The sequence below is a fragment of the Heterodontus francisci genome, chromosome 11 (assembly GCF_036365525.1).
Source record: "Heterodontus francisci isolate sHetFra1 chromosome 11, sHetFra1.hap1, whole genome shotgun sequence".
NCBI classification, from domain to species: Eukaryota; Metazoa; Chordata; class Chondrichthyes; order Heterodontiformes; family Heterodontidae; genus Heterodontus; species Heterodontus francisci.
In genome coordinates this window covers 25,836,245-25,856,952 of record NC_090381.1, presented here as the reverse complement: position 1 = coordinate 25,856,952, position 20,708 = coordinate 25,836,245, and the positions used below count along the sequence as shown (strand labels likewise).

The 20,708-nt window shown below is 44.2% G+C and overlaps 1 protein-coding gene across 1 annotated transcript in view; it reads right to left on the bottom strand.

Annotated features, from left to right (window-relative positions):
• The window catches only part of LOC137375147 (claudin-15-like), a 51,542-nt gene that overhangs the window by 28,824 nt on the left and 2,010 nt on the right, over positions 1–20,708 (bottom strand). The window contains exon 2 of the mRNA XM_068041835.1: positions 10,990–11,261. Within this exon, the coding sequence (XP_067897936.1) occupies positions 10,990–11,209 (220 nt within the window). The 5' untranslated portion in view covers positions 11,210–11,261. The remainder of the gene's footprint in view (positions 1–10,989; positions 11,262–20,708) is intronic.

The following is a 20,708-nucleotide window of genomic DNA, read 5'->3' as shown; positions in this document are numbered from 1 at the left end:
CGGAATGCAGAGTTAGACCCTTGAATATCCCCCACCCCCTCCCTTCCGTAAGGCAGAGTGAGACTCCTGAATAACACAACTCATCTTTGCTGGAGACAACTTCTGCCTCTGAAGACCCACCAGCTTTTCAGATTGTGAACGGGATGACATGTGACGGCTGCCCGTTCAGCGAAAAATCCAGAGCTGTCAGTGGAGAGGTGGTGGGCTGCATAATCAGCATAGTAAGTAGTTCTTACCATATGCTAATTGTGGTGCCGCCACTAGGCAGTGAGGGTGGGGGGGCCGCACTGAGGTCCCGCCTCCAGTAATGTGCGGCGGGCCCTTCTCGATGTTGCAGGTCGAGGCGGGCCTCTCCCCATAGCATTTTACAGGCTCCCGTGCCATGACCCGTGGCGTCAAGGGGCCGGTAAAATCCAGCCCATTAACACATGTGAGCCAAAGGATCATATCATGGAATCATCGAGCGATACAGCAGTGAAGGAAGCCCATCATGCCTGTGTCAGCACTTTGAAAGAGCTATCCAATTAGTCTCACTCCCCTGCCCTTTCCCCATAATCCAGCAAATTTTTCCCCTTCCAGTATTTATCCAATTTTCTGTTAAAAGTTCGTATTGGATCTGCTTCCATCATCCTTTCAGGCAGTACATTCCAGATCACAACAACTCACTGCACACATTTCTCCCCCTCATGTCGCCTCTGGTTCTTTTGCAAATTACTTTAATTCTGTATTGTCTGATCATAAAGATCATAAGAAATAGGAGCAGGAGTAGGCCATTCGGCCCGTCAAGACTGCTCCACCATTCAATGAGGTCATGGGTAATCTGATTGTAGCCTTAACTCCACTTTCCTACCTGCCCCCACTTTGTAGATCAGACGTCTGTCCAATTATACTTGAATATATTCAATGACCCAAACTCCACTGCTTTCTGGCAAAACGAATTAAAAAGATTAACAATCTTCTGAGAGAAGAAATTCCTCCTCACATCCATCCGAAATGTAAACTAGCAAGAAACATAAAAACAGACTGTAAAAACTTCGAGAGGTACATAAAAAGGAAACATTTGGCTGAAACAAATGTGGATCCATTACAGGCAGAGTCAGGAGAATTTATAATGGGGAATAGAGAAATGGCAGAGAAGCTAAATGATTACTTTGTGTCTGTCTTCACTGAGGAAGATACAAGAAATCTCCCAGAATTAGAGATCAAAGGGATTAGGGGGAATGAGGAATTGAAGGAAATTAGTATTAGTAAGAAGGTTTTATTGGAGAAATTAATGGGGATGAAGGTTGTTAAGTCCCCAGGACCTGATATTCTACATCACAGAGTGTCAAAAGAGGTAGCTATGGAGATAGTGGATGTATTGGTGATCATCTTCCAAAATTCTATATATTCTGGAGCGGTTCCTGCAGATTGGAAGGTCGCAAATGTCACCCCACTATTTAAGAAGGGAGGGAGAGAGAAAACAGGGAACTACAGACCTGTTAGCGTTACATCATTAATAGGGAAAGTGTTAGAAGCTATTCTAAAAGATGTGATAAATGAACACTTGGATAATAATGAACTGATTGGGCATAGTCAACATGGATTTATGAATGTGAAATCATGTTTGATGAACCTGTTAGAGTATTTTGAGGATGTTACTGACAGAATTGATAAATGGGAGTCGGTGGATGTAGTATACTTGGATTTTCAGAAGGCTTTTGCTAAAATCCCCTACAGGAGGTTGGTTAGCAAAATTAAAGCACATGGAATAGGAGGTAATATACTGGCATGGATTAAGGATTGGTTAACAGGCAGAAAACAGAGAGTAGGAATAAACAAGTCATTCTTGCATTGGCAGGTTGTGACTAGTGGGGTACCGCAAGGATCAGTACTTGGTCCCCAGCTATTCACAATACATATCAATGATTTGGATGTGGGGACCAAATGCAATATTTCCAATTTCGCGAATGACACAAAACTAGGTGGGAATGTGTGTTGTGAGGAAGATGCAAAGCAGCTTCAAGGGGATTTGGACAGACTTAGTGAGTGGGTAATAACGTGGCAGATGGAATATAATGTGGAAAAATGTGAGGTGATCCATTTTGGTAGGAGGAATAGATGTGCAGAGTATATCTTAAATGGTAAGTGATTAGAAAGTGTCGATGTACAAAGGGACCTAAGTGTCCTCGTCAATAAGTCACTGAAAGCTAACATGCAGGTGTAGCAAGCAATTAAGAAGGCTAATGGTATGTTAGCCTTTATCGCAAGAGGATTTGAGTACAGGAGTAGTAAAGTCTTGCTTCAATTTTGTAGAACCTTGGTTAGACCGCTCTTGGAGTACTGTGTGCAGTTTTGGTCCCCTTACCTTAGGAAGGATATTATCGCCATAGAGGGAGTGCAATGAAGGTTCACCAGACTTGTTCCTGGGATGGTGGGACTGTCCTATGAAGAGAGATTGGGGAAACTGGGCCTGTTTTCTCTAGAGTTTTGAAGACTGAGAGGTGATCTCTTTGAAACCTACAAAATACTTAAATGGATAGACAGGGTAGGTGTAGTTAAGATGTTTCACCTGGTGGGGGACTCGAGAACCAGGGGGCACAATTTCAAAATAAGGGGGAAGCAGTTAGGACAAAGATGAGGAGAAATTTCTTTACTCAAAAGGTTTGTGAATCTTTGAAACTCTCTACCCCAGAGGCCTGTGGAAGCTCAGTCATTGAGTATGTTTAAAATAGAGGCTGACAGATTTCTAAATACCAATGACATAAGGGGATATGAGGATAGTGTGGGAAAAAGGCATTGAAGTGGATGATCAGCCATGATCATATTGAATGGCGGAGCAGGCTCGATGGGCTGAATGACTTACTCCTGCTCCTATGTTCTTATGTTCCTAAATGGGAGACCACTTATTTTTAAACTGTGCCCCCTAGTTCTAGATTCCTCCACGATGGGAAACATCCTCTCAGCATCTACCCTGTTGAGCCCCCTCATAATCTTACATGTTTCAATAAGATCACCTCTCATTCTTTTAAACTCCAATGAATATAGGCACAACCTGCTCAACCTTTCCTTATCAAACACCCCTTCATCCCATGAATCAGCCTAGTGAACCTTCGCTGAACTGCTTCCTTTTTTTTATTCATTCATGGGAGTCACTGGCTGGATAGGCATTGATTGCCCATCCCTAATTGCCCTTGAGAAGAGAATGGTGAGCTGCCTTCTTGAACCACTGAAGCCTATGTGGGGTAGGTACATCCAAAGTGCTGTTAGGAAGGGACTTCCATGATTTTGACCCAGCAACAGTGAAGGGACAGCGATATATTTCCAAGTCAAGATGGTGGCTGGCTTGGAGAAGAACTTGCAGGTGGTGGTGTTCCTATGCATCTAGGTGGTAGAGGTCACTGGATTGGAAGGTGCTGTCGAAGGAGCCTCGCTGAGTTGCTGCCACTGTGCGTCTGTGGTGAAGGGAGTGAATGCTGAAGGTGGTGGATGGGGTGCCAATCAAGCTGGCTACATTGTCCTGAATGGTGTTGAGCTTCTTGAGTGTTGTTGGAGCTCTCCAGGTAAATGGAGAGTATTCCATCACACTCCTGACTTGTGCCTTGTGGACAGGCATTGGGGAGTCAGGGGGTGAGTTACTTGCTGCAGAATTCCCAGCCTTTGACCTGCTCGTCTAGCAGCATTTATGTGGCTGGCCTAGCTCAGTTTCTGGTCAATGGTCACCCCAGGATATTGATAGGGGGGATTCAGCAATGGTAATGCCATTGAATGTCAAAGGGTGATGGCTAGATTCTCTCTTGTTGGAGATGATCATTGCCTGGCACTTGTGTGGCGTGAATGTTACTTGCCACTGATCCGCCCAAGCCTGGATATTGGCCAGGTCTTGCTGCATCTGGACATGGGCTGCTTCAGTATCCGAGGAGCCGCAAATGGTGCTGAACATTGTGCAATCGTCAGCGAACATCCCCTATTCTGTCCTTATGATGGAGGGAAGGTCATTGATGAAGCAGCTGAAGATGGTTGGGCCTAGGACACTACCCTGACGAACTCCGGCAGCGATGTCTTGGGATTGAGATGATTGACCTCCAACAACCACAACCATCTTCCTTTGTGCTAGCTCTGACTACAACCAGCAGATATTTTTCCCCCTGCTTCCCATTGACGCCAGTTTTGTTCGGGCTCCTTGGTGCCATACTCAGTCAAATGCTGCCTTGATGTCAAGGGTAGTCACTCTCACCTCACCTCTGGAGTTCAGGTCTTTTGTTCATGTTTGGCTTAAGGCTGTAATGAAGTCAGGAGCTGAGTGGCCCTGGCAGAACCCAAACTGTGCGTCAATGCAAGTTTATTCCTCCTTAACTAAGGAGACCTAAACTGTATGCAGTACTCCACGTGTGGTCTCACCAATGCCCTGTACAAATGTAGCAAGACTTATCTACTTTTATACTCCATCCCCCTTGCTACATGCCAATATCCATTTGCCATCCTAATTACTTGCTGTACCTGCATTCTAACCTTCATTGATTTATGTACGAGGACACCCAAATCGCTCTGTACTGCAGAATTCTGCAGTCTCTCTCCATTTAAATAATATTCTGCTTTTTCATTCTTGCCGCCAAAGTGGACAACCTCACATTTTCCCACATTATACTCCATCTGCCAATTGTTTGTCCACTCACTTAACCTATCTATATTTCTTTGCAGACACTTTGTGTTCTCCTCACAACTTGCTTTCCTACTTTGTATCATCTGCAAATTTGAATATTATCCAAGTCATTAATATAGATCATAAATAGTTGAGGCCCCAGCACTGATCCCTGTGGCACTCCACCAGTTACAGTTTGTCACCCTGAAAATGCCCCATTTATCCTGACTCTCTGTTTCCTGTTAGTTGGCCAATCCTCTCTCCATGATAATATATCAACCCCAACACCACAAGTTCCTATCTTGTGTCGTAACCTTTTATGTGGCACCTTATCGAATGCTTTTAGAAATGTAAATTCACTACAATTACTGGTTCCCCTATATCAAACCTTCTTGTTACATCCTCAAAGAACTCTAAGAAATTTGTCAAACATGATTTCCCTTTCATAAAACCATGTTGACACTGTCTGATTGCATTATGATTTTCCGAATGTCCTGCTACTACTTCCTTAATAATGGATTCTAGCATTTTTGCAATGACAGATGTTAGGGTAGCTGGCCTACAGTTCCCTGCTTTCTGTCTCCCTCCTTTCTTGAATAGACATGTTTGTGGTTTTCCAGTCCACTGGGACCTTTCCAGAATCTAGGGAATTTTGGAAGATTACAACCAAGGCATCCACTATCTCTGCAGCCACTTCTTGTAAGATGCTAGGATGAAGACCATGAGGTCCGGGGAACTTGTCAGCCTTTAGTCCTATTAGTTTTCCTGGTACTTTTTGTCTAGTGAATGTGATTGTTTCAAGTAAAAAAAACATTTACTTAAGTTTCTCTTTTCCTTTTTTAAATATTTGTAGAAGCTTTTACTGTCTGATTTTATATTTCTTGCTAGTTTACTTTCATACTCTAATTTCTCCTTCTTTATTATTTTCTTAGTCATCCTTTGCTGGTTTCTAAAATTTTCCAATTCTTCGAGCCTAACACTAATCTTTTCAGTGTTGTACGCCTTTTCTTTCAATTTGATGCCACCACTAACTTCCTTAGTTAGCCACTGATGGTGCATCTTTCTCACACAGTCTTTCTTTCTTGATGGAATATATTTTTGTTGAGAGTTATGGAATTTCTCCTTAAATATCTGCCACTGCTTTGTTACCATCTTACCTTTTAACCTATTTTCCCAGTCCAACTTTCGCCATCTCTGTCTTCATACCCTTGGAATTGCCTTTATTTAAGGTAAGACACTAGTTTCAAACTCAGATTTCTCATCCTCAAACTGAATGTGAAATTCTATTATGTTATGATCACTCTTGCCCAGAGGATCCTTTACTATGTGGTCATTAATTAATCCTGTCTTATTATACATTACCAGGCTTAAAAAAGCCTGCTCCCTGGTTGGTCCCAGCATGTATTGTTCTAAGAAACTGTCCCAAATACACTCTATGAATTCATCCTCCAGGCTATCTTTGCCAATTTGATCTGTCCAGTTTAAAGATTAAAATCACCCATGATTATTGCAGAACCTTTCCTACAAACCTCTATTATTCCTTGATTTATACTCTGTCCTACAGTGTAGCTACTGTTAGGGGACCTATAAACTACTCCCATCAGTGATTTTTTTCCCTTGCTATTTCTTGTCTCGACCCAAACTGATTCTACATCTTGATCTTCTGAGTCATGATCATTTCTCACTACTGTACTGATCTCACCCTTTATCAACAGAGCCACCCCACCTCCTTTTCCTTTCTTCCTATTGTCCCGAAACGCCAAATACCCGCGAATATTTAGTTCCCTTGGTCACTTTGCAACCATGTCTCTGTAAAGGCTATCATATCATACTCATTTATTTCTATTTGTGCCATCAATTCATCCTTTTTATGAATGCCACATGCATTTCGATAAGGAGCCTTTAATTCTGTTTATTTTAAACCATTTTTCTCTACTCCGACCTTATTTGCTGGTGCACTCTTATGTTTGTACACTATGTCCCTTCTTGTCACACACTGGTTATCATTGCCCAAATCCCCCCCCTCTCCCCCCCCATTATTTAGTTTAAAGCCCTCTCTATACCCTAGTTATATGATTTGCCAGGACATTGGTCCCAGCACGGTTGAGGTTAAGTCCCAACGGTACAACTGCCTCTTTCCCCAGTACTGGTGCCAGTGCCTCTGGAATCGAAACCCACTTCTCTCATACCAATCTTTGAGCCACGCATTCAACTCTCTGATCTTATTGACCCTATGCCAATTTGCTTGTGCGTCACGTAGCAATCCAGAGATTATTACCTTTGGGGTTCTGCTTTTTAATTCTGTCCCTAGGTGCTCATACTCCCTCAGCAGAACCTCATTCTTGGTCTTAATTATGTCATTGGTTACTGACTCTCCTGCCACTGGAAACAGTTTCTCCTTATTTACCCTATCAAAATGCTTCAAGATTTTGAACACCTCTATTAAATCTGTCAATGATTTTCTCTGCTGTTAGGAGAACAACCCAGACTTCTCTGATCTCTGATCGGATGAATCCGCATGGAAATTCCACCCCCCTCCCCCACAAATCTCACATTTGTAGGATCTTCCTGCTCTATTTGCCTGAGGAACATAGGACTTAGGAGGAGGAGTAGGCCATTTGGCCCTTCGAGCCTGCACTGCCATTCAATAAGATCATGGCTGATCTGGTTGTGGTTTCAACTCCACCTTCCTGTCTGCCGCCCCCATAACCCTTGACTCCCTTGCCTATCAAAAATCTATCTAACTCAGCCTTGAATAAATTCAATGACTCAGCTTCCACAGCTCTCTGGCGAAGAGAATTCCACAGACTTATGACCATATGAGAGAAAAAATTTCTCCTCATCTCTGTCTTAAAAGGGAGACTGCTTATTTTTAAACTGTGTCCCATAGTGCTAATCTTCCCCCACAAGAGGAAACATCCTCCCGGGCCCGCTCTATCAAGTCCCCTCAGGATCTTACACGTTTCAATAAGATCACCTCTCATTCTTCTAAACACCAACAGGTATAGGCCCAATCTGTTTAATCTTTCTTCATAAGATAACCCCTTCATCTCCAGAATGAGTTGAGTGAACCTTTTCTGAACTGCTTGAAATGCAGTTATAGCCTTTTTCAAATAAGGAGCCCAAAATTGTACACAGTACTCCAGATGAGGTCTCACCAAGGTCCTGTATAGCTGCAGTAAAACTTCCTTACTTTGATACTCAGTTCCCCTTGCAATAAATGACACCATTCCATTTGCCTTCTTAATCACTTTCTGTACCTGCATACCAACTTTTTGTGATTCGTGCACCACAAAGAACACATTAAACTGTGTATTTCAAAGTAGGTCATCAGTGGGGTGGCTGGATGGTTTGTTTAGCAACAAATCATTAACTTCCAATCATGTTTCCTCACATGGTGCAAGTGAATGGCATTTTCTCCTTGTTTCACACATCTTTCATTATGCAGTGCCATGTAATGTGACGATCACTGTTGTATTATTTACATGCCCTAGTGTGGAAGGTACAATAAGTGGTGCTACTGAATGGATGCTTTATAGGCTAATAATAAATACCTCTCTCTAATATTTAAACAGGCTGTTAATCCATTAGGTTTGGACACACACACACACACATATCTATATATATATCTAAAAGCTTGTTTGATGTTGTTACATCCTGACAATGACATGCTCCTCTCAGTAAATTATTGCAGTTTAACCTCTAATAAAGACCCAGAGAATAGAATGTGTAATGAAGGTGGAAAAATAGGGTAGGCTGTGATCTCAGCCCCTGTATTTCTGATGTTTGCACCTATCGAGTGGGGCCCTGCCCTAAGAGGTAAAAATCATAAAAGATGCAAACAAGAATGAAACTGAGGTTCAGCACAAAATAATAAATATTCGGAATGACCACATTCTTAAGTATTCACAAGGGAAGATATGAGGAAACATCCCTTCTCCGGACAAAGATTTGCCAAGTAAAATCACTTACATCATTATAAATGTGATGGAAGTCCTAGACAGGTTCAATGTGTTCAATACAGTAAATCCTCCGGCATAGATAACATTTGTCCCCGAGCACTGAGAGAGTCTAGGGTGGAGATTTGTGAGGCATTTTCAATCATTATGAAGGAACCATTGGACATTGGGGAGCTGCTGGAAAATTTGAAATAGGCCATTGGCATCTATACTGAAAAAAAGGTGACCAAACAGATACAGGCAACTATAGACTTACTTCCGTTCCTTGTAACATAATAGAATTCATTAACAGGAGTAATGTCATGGTCATCTGTACAATAACAATCCAGTAAACTGCAGTCAGTGTGGATTCAAGAGGGGAAGACTCTGCCTGGCCTGTCTCCTTGACTTTTTTGAGCAAGTAACATCTCAAGTGGACTGTGGGAAGCCCTGTACTATCCTGTACCTTGACCTGCAAAGGGCTTCTGATAAAGTTTCAAGTGAAAAGCAATTGATTAAACTCAAAACTGTCAAGAATCAGGGTAAATACTGGGAAAGTAAAAGAAGCTGCTTGAAGGGAAGACGAAATTGTCAGCAAACGGATCCAGGGCCACAAGAAGCCCAGAAAGGGAAATTATTTTTAAAACTTTTTTGCTTCCTGTTGGTCAGGAGGAGCAGGAATGCTCCTCTTGGCCCACGAGGAATCCAGGTAGCCTCCTCTGCCGCAGGCTTCCATCCCCCATCCATGAGGCCCTTCCTACTGCTCTCCTTGCCACTTATCTGATTGTCAGGCATCATTGCTTCCGTCCTTACTGGCAGCCTCCTGCCACCTGCTAAGCCCCACATTCCACCCCCAGTATTGTTGAACTTCAGGTTCTCACTTCTGCAGTGATTGCAGATGAAAGAATCATCTCCCATTGCTGCCAGGCCCTAGTAACCCCACTGCCGTGCTTCCAACCTCCAGTCTCCAGTTTTGCACAAATCCCAGGACCATCTCTTGATGCTGCAAAAGTGAGGAACCATTTCTAATGTCAATAAATCCCACCCAGAACTACATACCAGAGGCTAGAGGGTCTTGTCATTTGTTACCACAGGTGTGTTGGGGGCAGAATTTCCACCCACCCTTTTGCCCAGAAATGACTCTGTCTTAACATCCCAGGGTTGGGGATGGGGGGTGGTCACTCCCACAACTGAGGCGACCGTACACACCAATTGTGGTATAATTGGGGCATCCACTTACCATTGCTGGTGAAAATCCTCAGACGACTATTAAACAATTTAAAAGTTTGACTTATTTAGTCACTGTCAATCAGTAATTGCTCCAAGCAACAGCGGCCACAGAATTTCCTGGAGGCAGTTCCTGCCTCGCTGCCATAACTTGGATAGAACAGCAGCGGAAACGTCCTTTATCTCTGTGAGTGGGGTTTTTGACCACACTTCAGCCGGGATTTTGTGTGGCCCCTGAGGCGGGGTTGGAAGCGGGGGAGGGAGGGCATGGATATCGTGATGGGTGGCGGGAGTGGTTGGGGGGTGGGGGGGTGTGGAGGGCCCATCGCCAAGCAATCTTCCCAGAAGCGGGATAGGCTGACGACGGCCACCCCATCCAGAGGCCAATTAAGACCCTTAATAGTCTATTAACAGCCAATCATGAGCCTCTTCCCGCTGCCGCTGGGATTTTACCAGCGTTGGGGGGGTGGTGGCAGGGTGGGGGGGGGGTGGTCCACTGCCACACAAGGAGGACGCTTTGTAACACGAGGCGCCCTCCCTGTGAGTTTAGTGGGGGGTGGGGTTGTCCCTCCTTGGCGGGCAACTTGTGGCCCATGGAGCACCCCGCCAGCAACCACTTTATCTCTGGGGACACCCTCCCCCTGGACTGCATGACCACCCCAGAGAACCCCCTCGACGGGGCTTTCCATACTGGCTCCGGCAACTCTACCTCACTTACCTGAGGTCTGGGCCTGGGTCCGAGGCCGCTGCAGTACCGGCAGTGGCCACCGTTTCTGGTGGCACCTCCGATACTGCTGAGCTGCCGGCTCTGTGATTCGCCAGCAGCTCCTGGAGGCGGTATCCCTGTCTTTAAAGGGACAGAGATCCCAGCTTGTGAAACTTAGAAGTTAAAAGAGCAGTGGATTGCTCCGGGGTGGGATGTGTGGTGGGGGGAGAATGGGGCCGGCATGAAAAGGCCAAGGCGGGACACCCCCTGCCTCTTTGGCCCGTGGCCAGGAGCCCTGGCTCCAGCACAAAATCCAGCCCAGTTACGACAGTGGAGCGCGAGCAGCTCTGAGGAAATCTTTAGTTAGTTCATCCTCGCCAAGAGCAACGTCACTGGAGGTCTGCTGGAATTCACAAAGGGTTTGGTTAGGAAATGGATAATATCAATTCCTCTGGAATGTACAGATGACAGGAAATTCAGGAGGAGTTGCCACTTACGGTGTAAGGCAAGCATAGACTGATAGTAGGTGCACTGTATTATCCCCATAGCATTGGCTGCGCATGTCTTCCAGAGCCCATCATAGATCCAACTGGCCGTAATTAGTGTGGTAGATGTGCTGGAGATCCTCCACTCATTGGATGTCATGGAAACAGAGGCAAGGGTAAGTCCCAGGAGGGCCAGAAACAGAGAGAAAATCTGAATGCCTGTCACTCCCATCTCGCCCAATGGCTGAATAAATAAATGCTGGTGTGAACCAAAAGCTCCTTATCTGCAGAGAGACAAGCAGAGTGAAAGTTAATTGCCTGTTTCAATTAAAATGCCCACCCACACAGTTTGGGAAATGAAGTCCTTGTTAAAGTGAAATAGGGTTGGTTGGATCAGGAGGCTGCAAAGTCACGAGAATACACAGAAGTAAGATCATAAGAAATAGGAGCAGGGGTAGGCCATTCAACCCCTCAAGGCTGCTCCGCCTTTCAATAAGATCATGGCTGATTTGATTGTAGCTTTAACACCACTTTCCTGTCTGCCCCCCATAACCCTTGACTCCCTTGTAGATCAAAAATCTGTTGAACTCAGCCTTGAATATATTCAATGACCCAAACTCCACTGCTCTCTGGGAAGTGAATTCCAACAATTAATGACCTTCAGAGAGAAGAAATTCCTCCTCATCTCCATCCTAAATGGGAGACCTCTTATTTTTAAACTGTTCCCCCTAGTTCTAGATTCCCCCACAAGAGGAATCACTCTCTTAGCATTTAGCCTGTCAAGTCCCCTCAGAATTTTATATGTTTCAATAAGATCACCTGTCATTCTTCTAAACTCCAGTGAGTATAAGCCCAACCTGCTCAACCTTGTCTCTTTTAAGACAACCCCTTCATCCCAGTAATCAGCCTAGTGAACCTTCTCTAAACTGCTTCCAATGCAAGTCTATTCCTCCTTAAGTAAGGAGACCAAAATTGTATGCAATATTCCAGGTGTGGTCTCACCAATGCCCTGTACAGTTGCAGCAATACTTCCCTACTTTTATACTCCATCCTCCTTGCAATAAAGGCTAACATTCCATTTGTCTTTCGAATTACTTGTACGCTAACTTTTTGTGATTCATGTACAAGGACACCCAGATCCCTCTGCACCAGAGCATTCAGCTTTTCCATTCTTCCCACTTAAGTGGACAACCTCACATTTTCCCACATTCTACTCCATCCGTCAAATTTTTGTCCACTCACTTAACCTATCTATATCTCTTTGCATACACTTTGTGTTTTCCTCACAATTTGCTTTCCTGCTTATCTTTGTATTGTCCACAAATTTGCTGCAATACACTTAGTCCCTTCATGTAAGTCCTCAATATAGATCGTAATTAGTTGAGGCCCCAGCACTGATCCCTGTGGCACTCTACCAGTTACAGTTTGCCACACTGAAAATGCTCGATTTATCCTGGCTTTCTGTTTTCTGTTAGTTGGCCAATCCTCTCTCCATGCTACTACATCAACCCCAATACCATGAGCTTTTATCCTGTGTAGTAACCTTTTAGGTGGCACCTTACCGAATATCTTTGGAAATCCAAATGCACTACATCTACTGGTTCCCCTTTATCCACCCGGCTTATTACATCCTCAAAGAACTCTAATAAATTTGTTAAACACGATTTCCCTTTCATAAAACCATGTTGACGCTGCTTGATTGCATTATGATTTTCTAAATAAATGACTTCCTTAATAATGAATTCCAGCATTTTTCCAATGACGTGTTAGGCTGACTGGCCAATTGTTTCCTGTTTTCTGTCTCCTTTATTGAACAGAGGTGTTATATTTGCAGTTTTCGAATCCACTGGGACCTTTCCAGAATCTAGGCAATTTGGAAGATTACAACCAATACATCCATTACCTCTGCAGTGACTTCTTTTAAGACCCTCGAATGCAGGCCATCAGGTCCAAGGGAACTTGTCAGGATTTAGTCCTATTAGTTTTCCTAATACTTTTTCTCTAGTGATAGTGATTGTTTTAAGTTCCTCCCTCTCTTTTGCCCCTTGATTTTCTACTGTTCTTCAGATAGTTTTTGAGCAATCTACTGTGAAGACGGATATAAAATACTTCTTGAAAGTCTCTGCTATTTTCTTGTTTCCCATTATTAATACCCCAGTCTCATCTTCTAAAGGACCAATGCTTACTTTAGCTACTCTCTTCCTTTTTATATATTTGTAGAAGCTTTACTGCCTGTTTTTATATTTCTTACTAGTTTACTCTCATACTCTAATTTCTCCCTCTTTATTTTTTTTAGTCACCTTTTGCTGGTTTCTAAAATTTTCCCAATCTTCTGGCTTACCACTAATCTTTGCCACATTACACTCATATGAACATATGTATTTGGAGCAGGAGTAGGCCACTCAGCCCCTCAAGCCTGCTCCGCCATTCAATAAGATCATGGCTGATCTGATTGTAACCTCAACTCCACATTCCCGCCTACCCCCGATAACCTTTCACTCCCCTCCCCCTTGCTTATCAAGAATTGATCTACCTGTGGCTCAAAAATCTTTAAGGACTCTGCTTCCACCGCCTTTTGAGAAAGAGAGTTCAAGGCAACAAGGCAATGGGAATGTATCTCATGAGCAATATTTCACATACATAAGCATTTTGCATTTGCAAAATACTCAAATAAGTGAGTTACATTTACATAAGAGCTATTGGAAGCAAATTAAGGACTTTAGAACCTTGTGCAATTGAGTGCTTTGCACAATTTATCTTTACATAGTGGAATGCACTGACCCTGGCTCTGGTTTTGTTACTTTTCCAAGAGAAGTGCTTTGAACACCTCTATTACTCTGACATGGGGTCCTATAAAGAGCCTGTTGCCTGTTGAGTTATCCTTCTTTCAACTCTATTTTCCAATTTCTTAGTTTTCCAATTTCTTAGTTTTCCAATTGTCTACTTTCGTGTTACTCTCTACTTCATCAATATTACTGCTATTGTTCCTCTGAAATTGTTTCCCCTAAGCTTCAACCACCCAATCCTATGCGTTCTTCTTTCTTTTTACATCCTCACCAACTATTGTTCTTTTTCATCTTTTCCTAGGACCACAGCAATGTGGAATTTCCCTTAGCCTTTACATTCTCCTACAAACTCCAGCCTTTGAAAACCCAAGCTTCCAACTACATAACCATTACTTCTTCATTTACCTCATCTTCTCTCCTATTCCGTTCAACATTGTGATGCCCCCACTATCTTGACCTTTTGCCTAGGTTTCCTTATTAAAACAATTATTGGCTTGTCCCTTTCTTACAGCTCTATAATAGAGTTATGACTTTGGTGAGGAGGCACATCATACAGTGGATTATGAACAAGTTAAAGTAAAACAAGGTCACTACAATTTTTAGCCATTAATTGAGCAGCGAAGGATTCTTTGCACCAGTAATTGAGTTGTATCCCAAGGTTTGCAGGTTGTATGTACCTGAAGATACAACTTATGGATTGGATTTTACAAGCGAGCACGTACTGATAGAAGGTCATCACTCCAGCACACCAGGACTGTTCTTCCTGCAGACCATGTACAATTTGTTCCATCACAATATTAGATTTCTTGGGGAAATCTGGATAACTCAAAGTAAAGACTATAGGAGCAAAACTGTCTATATCATTTCTTCCTAACACATTATGCTCAGCATTTAGTCAGGTGCTTAGAAATCAAATTAGTTTTCAATCCATTTTACAAATTTGATTAGTTAACGGTTATTTAACAGTTGAAAACTTTTGGGATTTTTGAACTGCAATCAGGTTCATTACACAAGTCACAAAATAGTCTTAAGTTTTCTTTTTCTATTGCCTCCTCTCACTCTTAGTTAAAAAATCTTTTGATTTTGTGCAACCTTGTAAGAACAGTAGCTGTAGCATTCAATTGTTAAACATGAACGGCTGGATTTTCTTCTCCCGCTGCTGCTGGTGGCGGGCATGGAAATGCTGGCGCGCACATGCGGGCCTCAAGTCACCATGCTGCCACGCTTTACCTCGCGGTGGCCCAGGATAATGCACCAGTCAGACTGTCTTCCCCAATCACGTGGAGGGGGTGGGCTCTGTGACGCCAGCAATGGCGTTAGCTGTCTGTACACAGGCACCATTTTTACAGGGCAGCCAGCCTGCCGGCACATTTAAAGTTTTACAGTCCTTCACCCCCCCCCCCCCCAAACCCCGCAATGTAACGCACAAAAAACTATCGCAACCTCCCCCCACAAATAACAATTAAATGCAATAGCTGCCCTCCCTCCCATCCCCCAAAAATATTTATCTGCAACATTAGACCTTCCCCCGCTCGAACGGATCAAAGTCCAGAGGTCACCCATTCCCACTGTCCTCTACACTATTAATGGAGATTGGAACCTGATCCCCCCAATCGCCACTGTTCTCGTAATCCTAAGTTCCTCCATTCCCTACCTTGGTGGCGCCAGCTTTCCCTGGATGGGAAAGTGATGGCACGTGAGTGCCAGCTACCACTTGGAAGATCCCGGGAAGAAGGTAAGATTGGTGTTAATCTTATTCAAATGTATTCATTTATTTCATTTAAATATGAAAGCCAGATCCCGTCGCTCAGCAGTGACGGGGCTGTCATAGAGCCTCGCCACAGCCAGGAAGATTGGGCCCAGCACTCCTGGCGTTGGGGTCCTTGGCGGGCTGCTGCCGGAACAATCTTCCCAGCCTCCCCCGCCACGGAGCCCGATTTCGGGAGCTCAGTAAAATCCCGGCCGAGTCCTGGAGTCTTTGGAATTTACTACAATATCAGTATCAACAAGGATGAAACCACATTGTTTGGCTTTTACCAGAATCTACATTCGTCTGGTATCAACCTCATCCAACCTCCCCTCAGTGCCCGCTGAGCAGAGTCTGGGGGTGTACTACCTATGTGCTCTCTTTGACTCTGAGCTCAGCTTTCTACCCCACACCCAGTCCCTTTCTAAAAACCTTTACTTTCACTTCTAGACCATTGCACCCCAACCTCTCCTCCTCTGCTGTTATCCACAACTTTCATCACTTTGAGTAACAATTTCTATAATGCTTTCCTCACCAGCCTCCCTTCAAAATCCCATGCTCAGGCCAGCTTAAGCATCTTGAATGGGTTCTTGTGTTGTTTCTGCTATAATTAGGGCATCTAACTGAGAAGGGGGCAGGATTGAGAAATTTTCCTTCTTTATTTGACCTGCTGATGAGCATACTATGGGCTTGCCCTGAAAGTGCCTGGATTTCTGATGGGGCTGGAAAAAAAGGCTGAACCCTGGTGAATAGAGGTCCACCCCAAGATTTGGCTAACCCTGCTTCACTCACAAGCCCCAGAAATCTTGATGCTCTTTATTTTGAGTTCGATCAGCCAACAGGATATATAACAATGACCAATGACTAATGGCCAATGACCATTGACCTACGACCAACAACCAATGAGCAACGACCAATGACCAAAGTCAAGCCCTTTCTACTTTTCAGATGCATGACAGTACGCAGCAGAGGAGCGCACTGGTACCCATAATCTTTAGCTGCTTGCAGGTCGTCCCATTACTCTGTTTGATTTACGTCATGTCAACAAAATGGCAGCCCCTTTGAGACTTCACTGCCATTGGACGCTTTTTAACTTACCGTATATAAAATTGGTCAATTGCCTCTAAAAGCCAATGCCTGGATAACTCCATGGGCAAATGAACCATTTATGAACATACAAAAATGATGGGCAGCAAAAGACTAGCTGGTCCATCAAGTATCATGACTAGACACTTCCTAAGTACCACCATCCCAGCCATGTAATCTACCGGGAGAGGCAAAAAAAACCAAAGAGAAGCTAATAAGGGGAATAAAATAAACTCTGTAAGATTCCTCTCCAACCCCCTCAGGTAATCGAAACCAGTCCAGGAAATGCCATGTGCTCATTATCTGTCACTTCACCTAATGCAGTGCTGGACCACAAAGGCAATGAAGGCTCCATGTTAAACCTTGGTCACTGTTTGATTAGCTGATCTCAGACAGTTCAATATTTGAGGCCTTACAAATGGACTCAGCTATCCTGGGCTGAGGATAGGAAATGTCAGCTAGGATTCCCCTCTCCTCATCTTAATCCAGTAATCCCTTCTGGAAAAATACATTCAGGCAGATGTCAGGGGAGGAAGGGATTTCACAGTCTGCAGTCCTCCATGGTTGAATAGCATGCTAACACACAGTTTGGGCTCACAGATGAATAAAGGTCATTTTGGGTGAGGTATGGATAGCAGTCAGGCACTGGGAACTGAACTCCAGCAAAAGTCAGTGCCTCAGGAGAGGAGTAAAGAAATTGGAGGGGAAGGAATTTATATCATTGCTCGACAACCAAATGAGATCCGCATCTATAACCTCTTATTTGAGTTAAATAAACTCTTTGCTCTGTTATTAAAGTATTGATTTTGGGGGTAAGGAGGAGCAAATCCACCCAGAGGTGGAATGCCGAAAGAAAATTTGTCAAGTGTGATGCCCCCTGAGGTGCAATAGCCTGTCAAGGCTCACACGTGACGAATAGCCACTTGGGTGAGGAAGTGATCAGCGGCCAGTGGAACTGTACACCAGCAAGAATCAGTGTAAGGGAATTAGGGCAGGAAATCACGATCAAAAGTAAAAATAATAGGGTGTTTTCCTTATTCCTGTCACTTTATTACTAATTTTATCACCTTGCATATTTTCTTAAAAATATAAGCTGTTGCTTAGATGTAAACAAATAGAGTTGGCAGTTACCTAACCACATTTGTGTGCTAACTATCGCCCCTGTACATCTACTTAATACAGAAAAGGGGCTCCATTTTACCAACTTGCTGCTGATCTCGGCGGCGAGATTCAAAGACGCGCGAGATTTACTCCGCAGAGCCGCCACGATATTTAGTGCAGCGGCTCATTTACACGTCTGGGGCAGATTGCCCCCCGATGACACGGAAGGGCGGGCTCTCCGTCCCCGGCAATGGTGTCTGGCGCCACTGCGCAGGCACCGGAGCCATTTTTAATGGGCTTCAAGCCCTTCCATTGCATTAGAATTTTTAAAGATATATACATGATACAGTTAAAGTTATAAATTTATAATAAAGAATCAAGCCCCTCCCTCACCCCCCCACGACTAAACTATTTATCAATGCCCTCACCCACCTGCCCAACATACTTAGCCTGCTATCCAGACCTTTGCCCCGCCGAACTTTATTAACTTTCACCATCAATCCCTTCCCACCATCCCCTCCACCAATTGCAACAGTTTTTCCTGCTCCCCCCACTCCCGCCTTGAAAACTTACCTCCTCACCCCTCCCCACTAGTGCTCTGCCATGCTTCACTGGTTGGGGATCGAACGGCATCTGAATGTTGGCTACCAACTGTAATATGGGAGTGGGACGGTTGGCACATTGAGGTAAGTAATTATGGCTTCATAGCATCCATCAGAATATTTAAATTTCGCCACAAGGCCTCGGCATCGCCGGTAATATGGGGCAGACCCTTCCCGTCATTGAGGCCTATGGAGGGCCTCTCCAGGACCTGACATCGGGGGACCTGCAAAATTCAGCCCAAGGTGATAGATTGGATCGCATTTTCCTATTCCATGCTCATGTGGCCTTTTCATTTAGATGAAAAACATAAAATAAAAAAGTTAGATCCAATCAATAAAATACATCATTGATAATTACTTAAAGAAAGACTTGCCTTTCTATAGTGCCTCTCATGCCCTCAGGACATTCCAAAGCACTTCACAGCCAATGAAATACTGCTGAAATGTATTCAATGTAATGTAGGAAACATGACAAACAAAAATGTACAACCACCCACAAACTGTGATGAAATAAATGACCAGATAAGCTATTTTACTGTTTAGGTGATCTCTTCTCTCAGAGGGTCGTTAATCTTTGAAATTCTCTTCCCCAGAGAGAAGTGGAGACTGGGTCATTGAATATATTCAAGGCTGAGTGTCATGCCCAGTAGAGGCGTGTCCTACTCACAACTTTAAAGATGGACTATATTCAGCATAGCATATTCTGGAACTGAATTTTCCTTTTGTTTTAAATGAATGTGAATGTAAGGGGCATGATTAGTAAGTTTGCAGATGACACCAAAATTGGTGGTATAGTGGACAGTGAAGAAGGTTGTCAAAGGTTACAACAGGATATAGATCAACTGGGAAAGTGGGCAAGGGATTGGCAAATGGAATTTAACGCAGACAAGTGCGAAGTGATGCATTTTGGGAAGTTAAACCCGGGCAGGACATATCCAGTGAATGACAGCGTCCTGGGGAGTGTTGTTGAGCAGAGAGACCTTGGGGTGCAAGTACATAGTTCCCCAAAAGTGGCAACACAGGTAGACAGGGTGGTGAAGAAGGCGTATGGCATGCTTGCCTTCATCGGCCGAGAAATTGAGTACAAGAGTTGGGACATCATGTTACAGTTGTACATAATGTTGGTTAGGCCGCATTTGGAGTACTGTGTGCAGTTCTGGTCGCTGCACTACAGGAAAAATGTGATTAAGCTAGAGAGGGTACAGAAAAGATTCACAAGGATGTTGCCTGGTTTGGAGGGCTTGAGTTATAAAGAGAGATTGGATAGGCTGGGTCTGTGTTCCCTGGAGTGAAGGAGGCTGAGAGGGGACATGATAGAGGTATATAAAATTATGAGAGGCATAGATAGGGTAGATAGCCAGAGTCTGTTTCCCATGGTAGGGGTGACTAAAACTAGAGGGCACAGATTTAAGGTGAGAGGGAGGAGGTTTAAAGGGGATCAAATTTTTCACACAAAGAATAGTGGGTATCTGGAATGAGCTGCCTGAGGAGGTGGTGGAGGCAGGAACAGTAGCGACATTTAAGAGGCATCTGGACAGGTACTTGAATGAGCAAGGCATAGAGGAATATGGAATTAATGCAGGCAGGTGGGATTAGTATAGATAGGCATTATGGTCGGCATGGACGCGGTGGGCCGAAGGGCCTGTTTCTATACTGTACGACTCTATGACTCTATGAACCACAATGGACATTAAAAGTGGACATGGGCTGCAAAGATGGGTGCTGAAGGTCAGCTGACCTGGCCTGTGCATTCAAAAACTGACTCACTTTCTCGGAAGGACAAAAGGATATCTTACAGACTACGCCCATCCTGAAACCAACAGGGGACATTCCTGAATTGAATGGGTTTCTCCTGAAACAAAGACGGTGATTGTCTTAACCCTCCTCAGGATGAATGTCTTACAACAATAAACCAGGATGGAACTAATCAACCTAGACGCCCACCATAATTGGAAAAGGAACCAGGGGTCAGCAACGTGTCCGTACACGGACACCAGTGTCTGTGGTAAAAGAATTTGGGATCCGTGACTGGGAATTTCAGGGACGAGAAATTTCCCATTGGCTTCTTCAGACCAGCTTTGAAAAAAAATTGCAACTGTCAGTTTCACGGCTGACAGGTGCTGGGAGCTGGGCGGGTTCTGATTATTTTAAAAAGTCTACCGGAAAACACCGAATCTGCTGAAGTTCAGAAATTGTTTGTCAGAGAGAGAGGGGGGAGAGAGAGGGGGAGAAAGAGGGACAGGAGGAGAGAAGAGGGGAGAGAGAGAGTGGGAGAGAGGGAGAGAGAGAGGGGGGAGAGAGAGAGGGGGAGAGAGGGGGTAGAGAGAGAGAGAGGGAGAGGGGAGATAGAGGGGGGAGAGAGTGGGAGAGAGTGAGGGGAGACAGAGGGAGGGAGAAAGTGGGGAAGAG